We start from the raw sequence: 7713 nt of genomic DNA, 5'->3' as shown, positions 1-7713 counted from the left end.
AGAAAATTTTATTTATTTGTGAACTATAACTAACTACCTATAACTTGAATTAAACTAATTGATAAATAACAACCTAACACTAACATCCCCCCTCAAGTTGGAGCATACAAATTGTATGTTCCTAACTTGGACATAACCCGAGATACTACCAAGGCACCAAACACAGTCTCAAAGGTCCAAAATCACCAAAGCAATAACACCCAACCTCCACCAAGTCTCTAATGTCCACAAATCAAGCTTCAATTTACATATACACAAACCTAATTCACATATATCACACATATATACCCAAATTCAATATCCAAACTCAATAAGCTAAGAATTTGCAAGGTTTTGAGAGTCCTCACCTTATATATGTCTTGATTGAACAAAGACCCATAAGTTTCTCAAACTAGTTTGAACCTAAACATCAAGACATTAAATTTTAATAACCAAAAATCTAAAATGTTGAAAATCCAAAAGAATGAGAGGCTGAGATGGAAATCAAGGTTTTTTACCAAAATTGGTTACCGGCCTTTGTAGAGCTCGACGCGCTGGACACGTGGCCGCAAACGGTGCGGCGATCGGAGCTCGGAGTGAGAAGTTGTGTGGATTTGAATAGAAATCAAGGGTTTGAAGCTTATGTTCTTTCCCTCTCCCTCCAGGAACGTGTTTCTTGGCTTTGGGAAAGAAATGAGCTTCAGCTCATTGTGTTAGGAGAAATGTGGGTTGGGCCCGGTACGACCGGTTCGGCCCGTTCGACCCAATCTTGGGCTAAATTATTTGATATAAGTATCAGAATTCTTATTTTAATTAGCTCTATCACATTTTACTATAAAATTTACATTTTTAATTCTTTTATTAAAATTTAATTTATTGATTATTTATTCGCTAATTTTACGGGATTTACACCAATCAACCACCTTCTCTTTGCAGATGGTTCCCTACTGTTTTACATGGCTAAACATGAGAATTATGGTTCTTTATTGCATATTCTACATCAATATGGTCAGCTAAGTGGACAGGCCATCAACTTAATAAAATCGGCAATTTTTTTTAGCAAGAACATCCCGTAGCAGATCAAGGAAACTTTATTTGAATCTTTAGGAGTCCCAAATGTGAGAACTCAGGACAAGTATCTGGGGTTACCATCAAAGATCCAAAGATAAAAAATGGAGACTTTCGCTTATGTCAAAGACAAGGTATCGAAAAAACTACTGCATTGGAAGAGATATTTTCTCTCAGCAAGTGGCCGGGAAGTTTTGATTAAAGCAGTAAGGATAGCGATACCAATCTATATGTTAAGCTGTTTTAGACTCCCAGATTTATTGCTAGAAAAATTACACTGCATGATGATGCAATTTTGGTGGGGACAAAAATAAAATGAACATAAAATGCAATGGATCAATTGGGACACATTGAGAAAAGAAAAGAAGTAGAAAGGTTTAGAATTCAAAGACTTAAAAGTTTTAACTTGGCAATGTTGGCAAACTAGGTATGGAGACTTCTAGCAAAACCTAATTCCTTAGTGTACAAAATCTATAAAAAAAATATTTCAGGCTCTCAACCTTTATGGATGCTAAACCTGGAATCCGTTCCTCATGGGCATGGTAGAGTTTATTACAGGGAAGAACAGTCTTGGAAAAAGGCACCAAATTCCAAATAGTCAACAAACAAAGCTCAACTCGTATCTATGAAGACCCTGGCTTGGAGACAAACCACCTTTTAGAATTCCAACAACATAGAATAGGGATGACTCACTAACCTGGGTGCGCCAATTGATCAACAAAACTGGAAACTGGAACCAGCAACTTGTCCTTGATAATTTCGACCCAGAAATAACTCATCTAATTCTGCAAACATCTATCAACCAAGAAGAAGAAGACATGATTAAATTAATCAAAAATAGCTCAGGTGCATACTCGGTCAAATCAGGTTACACTACTGCTTACCAGTTTTTTCACCTTCCAATTGATAGCATGCATCCCCAATTTGTTGACTAGAAAACGTGGAAATCCATTTGGAAAATAAATGTTCATCCAAAAATCAAAATTTTTTATCTGGAAAAACTGAACCATGAAAGCTTAACAGTAATGAAAAAGCCTAATTCAAGGCTTACCCATATGCACGTCCTATGCCCTAGCTGTCAATTGGTACCAGAAACGCCTTTTCACGCAACAGTATTCTACCCTTATATAGAGGAAGCCTGGAACAGATCTGCTATGGCAAGCATTATCTCCAGAGACGAGAACCTTCATGCATGGGAGTGGTGATGACAATCTGCGAAAAATGTGAAGCTTCAATCTAATAGCAAGAGGCTCATTGCAGCTATGGTCTATCTACTCTAGACGGCATGGTTAGCCCGCAATGTTTTCATCTTCGAGAACTAATGTCGTGCACCTGGAAAAATTCTATCCCTGGCAACTAAGCTAGCTAAGGAATTTCAAAGAATTCACACCCACCTCTAATAGGAGACGTTGCTTTTTTCTTTCTTCTGTTTTTTCAACCTTTTTCCTTCTTTCTTAGCTTATTAACTTTACTTTTAGCTAGCTGTCTTTTCTGTTTTTTTTTAAGCTATCTCTTTAGAAATAGTTGCTCTTGTCTCTTCTATTAGGAAAATTTTTTCTCTATTGTAATGTGCTGCCAGGTGTTATACCTTTCTTTTTATCAATGTTCTGAAAATCAGACCAGACCGGTCGATTTGACCAGATTAACCGAAAATCGGTCATCTGAGCAGTTCGGTTGACTCCTAGAACCATTCTGTAAAAAACTGGTCGAACTGGAAGTTAATCGATGAACGGTCGAACTGGTCAAGTTTTTTTAATCTTCGAATTTTAATAATGTCCAAAACAGCGTTGTTTTGACGCCAGAAAAAAAAAAAAAGAAGAAAACCTACTACCCAGCCCACCTACTAACCTAACCCAACCCTAACCTAAATGAAGTTACTCACCACCAGTCACCATGCCTCCCTCCCTCAACCCTAATTTTCTTTTTCTCCAACGAGCAGAACCTTTACAACCATCCCTACCATAATCGACGCCAGTAGTGGCCACCAGCTATCGTTGCCTACGGGGACAGACCATGGGTTGGGTCTGCTCGTTTCTCCTCGCTTCTCTTCTCCTCGACGTCGCACAAAGGTATGCATGGAGCTGTTGGCGTTGCCGCCGCGAAGGGTTGTTCCGTCGTTGCCTCTACTCGCCTCTCCATTCTCCACCGCACTTGCTTCTTTGATTCTGCTTGCTTCTTCGAGTGACGTTGCCGTTCTGCTTGCCTTAGCATTCTCCACTGCGCTTGTTTCTTCTGTTCTGCTTGCTTCTTCGAGTGACGTTGCCGTTCTGCTCGCTTCTTTGCTACAGTTTTTCTTGCTTCACTCTGTTCCTTACCAGTTTTTCCCCTTTTTATGAATTTATTTATTTTATTTCTAAAATTATATGTTAAACTAAAATAATTTTGTAATCTGATTTTGTGATATTATTCATTTGATTGCTGATAAAATAAAATTAATAAATAGATTTGTGATGTTTATTGTTGGTTGTTAATATAATAGTAAATTAGTAACAGTAACAATGGAGTTGAAGTAAAACAAGATAGGTTTAAGATATTTAACAATATGAAAGTCTTAATTTTTTCTGAGAGATTTGATACTAATTGAATTTTTTATTATTTTGAGTTGCTATTTTCTATCAATGTTATTACTGATGAGTTAATAATATTGAACTACTGATTTTGTTAATTTTTTGCCAATGTTATTACTATTTTCTGTCAATATTATTGTGAATATGTTCTTGTATGTATTCTTCCTTTTGTTAATTTTTGTATATATTGCGTTTTCTGTGGCGGCATAGAGTCACTTTTAGTATATGGTGAAAATTTCTAGAATTAAGTAATTGTTGAGAATGTAGTTTAGAGGACTTTTTTTTATTATTTTGATTGGTACCATTTGCATTTAAATAATGAAGGGACCTTGTGTTAATTACTATGAATGCCCTGTTAGTGTTTTTAGCTTTTTATTGAGCATCTTAATGTATTTAGTGTTAGTGCTTCTGGTTTTATTGTAGAATTAGGTCATTGTTGAAGATGTAATTTAGAGAGGTTTTTTTATTTTGATTGGTACCATTTGCATTTAAACAATAGAGAGATCTTATGTTAATTACTATGAATACATTATTCCTATTAGTGTTTTTAACTTTTTATTGAGCATCTTCATGTATTCTGTGTTAGTGCTTCGTGTTTTATTATAGAAGAAAATTATATTATACATTAAAAAGATTATATCTGCTGTACTTATTTCTCTAAAATTATTTTTATATTAAAATTTTTTGATTTAAAAATTATTAAATTTAAATATTTAAAATTATATATTAAATTTTTAATAATTTTATTTAATATTTAACTAATTAAATCAGTGAACCAATCATTTCACTGATTCATTGATCGGTTCAATTTTTGAAATTTTATTTTTTATGGAATAAAATAAAAAAGATATATTAAAAAAAAATACATTAAAAAATTAAGTTTTTTATATTTTTAATAAAAAATTTTTACTAATAATAAATTTATGATGTGCCTTAGCTAAATCCTAAAAATAAATGTAGTATCTTACGGCAACTAACATCTGTTTGGTTGCTGCATGGGTAATATCCTAATACACACTATTTTTATCATTATTTTTCGGGACATTGAATGAACTCAGATTTATTTGATTTGAAACTACAAAAACAATTATGAAGGTATACTTTAAATTCTATTGACTTTGTAGATTATGGATGCATCAAATAACAAACAACTACTAAAATTTATGAGAGGTGCTACCGGGAGTTATCCGTCATGGTCTTCGATAATTGCTTATCTTTTTTCAAACTACTTATCTATTTACCCATTTCTGGTTAAAATGGCAACATTTATTCTTGTCCTTCTCATTAATTTAAAGAAACATAAATAAATAAACTTTTCTAGGCACATGGAAGTATGTAACAAGTCTTTGGACCGTGAATTGCTATATATGATTGTATATATTGTGCTCCATGCATATTTTTTATTTCTATTATTTCATGTCAAATTTGTTTATTCATTTAAAATAGAAGTATAATAAGAAAACTAAAAGAGAGTTATTCTTTTTTAACCAATGTTGATGATACAATCTTCATCTTGGATATAATAAAAGAAAAACAGAGATTTTGAAATAACAAAAGAAATTAGTCTCTGTCAAGTAGATACCAGTCATGGACAAAATTGAATTTCCTCAAACAACCAATATACTACCAATATTAGTATAGAGACATAATCCGAAAATAAATAATATAAATACTTCTAAAAGCTTCTTCATCCAAATTCCCTCTTTTCCTTAGTTTATTTTTTCCCATATTTTTTTTTCATCACTCGTGAAAAGTGGAGTAATATATTTACAACAAAGAACCCAAGGAATTAATCAAACAATTGTAACATTTAAAGCTTAACAAGCACAATTATTATGCAACCATGCCATACATGTATAAGCTATGTTTTCAGTTTTTTATGGAATATAAATGTTTATAAAGATTCACACTCAAGGTATTCAAATATATATAAGATGAACACTTAGCATTAAACACGAGCTTATCATGGTTCAAACACAAATTTAAAGTACGTACACAACATATGAATGTATGTTCCAACTAATTTGTATAAACCAAAAAATGTTCTGAAATTTGTGTATTAAAAAAAAAGAAAATCTAAACCCATACATATATTTTTGTCTAAAAGTCGGTCTCACTCGATATGCATAAACCCCAACCCACTATTTTATTTTATTTTAATCAGAAATGTTAAACCTTATAAAAGATTAAGATGGAAGTGGAACTACATACTACTGAACTATATATTCCCACTATTACTATTATAACTTTAGAGTAAACTACCATTTCTATACATGAAAGTTGAAAACGCTGACATATTTATCCATAAAAGATGAAAATTATCATTTGTATCCATAAAAAATAGTTTTTGCAATCAAAATTATTCAAACCCTAAAAAATTAAATAAAATTCCTAAACTACCTTTCTCTCCACCACTATCATCTCCTCTCTCCTTTCTCTCTCTCTCAATTTTCTCAGCCACCCAATTCCAACATCAACCACATACCACCGTATTACCCTCTTCATCACTGTTCACTCCCCTTCTCCGCCAGCAACGTCGCAGACCTATGTCGAGCCCAGGAGCACCGCGCCAGCTTCTCCTCGCCACCATCACCATCGGCCTCGAACCAGAGCCTACTGTGTCAAAGACCCTCCTCTTCACACTACCTTATCGACGCCATAGCCAACCCTCTTCACCTCTTTTCGCGTCGTAGAATCACCACCGTCGTTACCTGATCCCTGCCGTTGTTATATCTATCTCTCTCCCGATTTCCTTTTGCTCTGTTCTTCATTACAGGTTCATGAACTAACCCATTTTTCGCAGGCTCCGATGGTGCAACTAGTTCTCTCCGCAGGTGGAGCATCATGCCTTCACTCCCAAAGAGGACGACACCATAATCAGAGCTCACGCTCGGTTCGTGGATGAGACATTTTCCGGCGAGTCGCGGCAGCGAAGAGTGATTAATAGCGCGATTGCGCCACCGAGAGATTCGGAGTAAAGGAATGAAGGAAGAGAAGGATCGAAGCGAGAGCGGAATTCGTCAAAGAAGACGATGCAGTCGTCGACAACGGGGTTGATGTCAGGGATGTGGGCGATGAGGCCGTTGGAAAAGCCGTGGCCCTGATGGTCAATGGCGCAGGTGGCGAATCCGGCCTTGGCGAAGTAGATGGCGGTGAGCTGGAGGAACCAGCTGGATTCGCCGATAAATCCGTGAACAAGGACGAGGGTTCCAGTGACGATTGCGGGGGGTAGCGGGAGCCACCATTGAGTGAAGAGTTTGAGGAGTGGTGGTGGGTGAAAGGGGTGGTAGTGGAATTTGAGATTAGAAAGAGAAAGAGGGGTGGTGGCAGGGTGAAGAGGATTAGGGTTAGAAAGGTAATTGGGTGAAAGAGGTGGTGTGGTGGTGAAGATAAAGGTAATTTAGAGATTTTAGGTAATTTTTTAGTGTTTGGATAATTTTGTTGTGCGGAACCCATATTTCATAGATACAAATAATAATTTCCTTTTTTTATGGGTAGATATATCAGCATTTTCAACTTTCGTGGATAGAAATGGTAGTTTACTCATAACTTTATAAGTAACTACTCTCCAATAAGCTTGCACATGTTTTTTTAGCTTAACGTGTTTGGGTTTATTCAAGTAATTTGAAATTTTGAAAGAAGCATGAGCCAAAGTTCTTGGCAGCACTAACAAGTTATATATGTAGTAGAGATAACTTGTGCTGGTTAATTAATTATTTATAGGCAGCGATTAATATGGACTGATGATTAATTAACGTGGCTAGAATAACAACCAATAGCTTGATATGTTAATATATTTGAAAGTGCCTATTCAACCACCTGCTAATTAAATGGTATATACTATACAGTAGATATATAGATGTGAGAGTATGTGTTGCATTCTTAATTAATTGTTGCTATGAATTACAAAAAAAATTATTCAATTTAATTAGTTAATGACCAACACACACACACATACAGATGTGAGTAGATGACCAAGACACCTGGCCTAGTTTTAATTTGTACCATATAATTAATTAGAATTGATCAGTGGACTTAATTAAATCTCAATATCAAGATTTAATAACGGAAATATTTTGTAAAAAAAATAAACTAAAAA

General features: G+C 34.8%; 1 protein-coding gene and 1 long non-coding RNA gene across 2 annotated transcripts in view; both read right to left on the bottom strand.

Moving 5' to 3' along the window:
• Positions 1-2544, bottom strand: part of LOC110268533 — a 24498-nt gene extending 21954 nt beyond the window's left edge. Inside the window, exons 1-2 of the long non-coding RNA XR_002356619.1 lie at positions 2099-2544; positions 1665-1842 (exon numbers count right to left, since the gene is read on the bottom strand). This is a non-coding gene — a long non-coding RNA (uncharacterized LOC110268533). The remainder of the gene's footprint in view (positions 1-1664; positions 1843-2098) is intronic.
• Positions 5973-7005, bottom strand: LOC107621074 (caffeoylshikimate esterase-like; the record flags this gene model as incomplete). The annotated part of the gene is made up of 1 exon (XM_016323120.2): positions 5973-7005. A coding segment is annotated over one exon (507 nt), but the record flags the coding sequence as incomplete, so codon positions are not given.

Source organism: Arachis ipaensis, chromosome B10 (assembly GCF_000816755.2).
Source record: "Arachis ipaensis cultivar K30076 chromosome B10, Araip1.1, whole genome shotgun sequence".
NCBI lineage: Eukaryota > Viridiplantae > Streptophyta > Magnoliopsida > Fabales > Fabaceae > Arachis > Arachis ipaensis.
The sequence above is the reverse complement of the archived record's forward strand: the minus strand, read 5'-3'. Positions and strand labels throughout refer to the sequence as shown.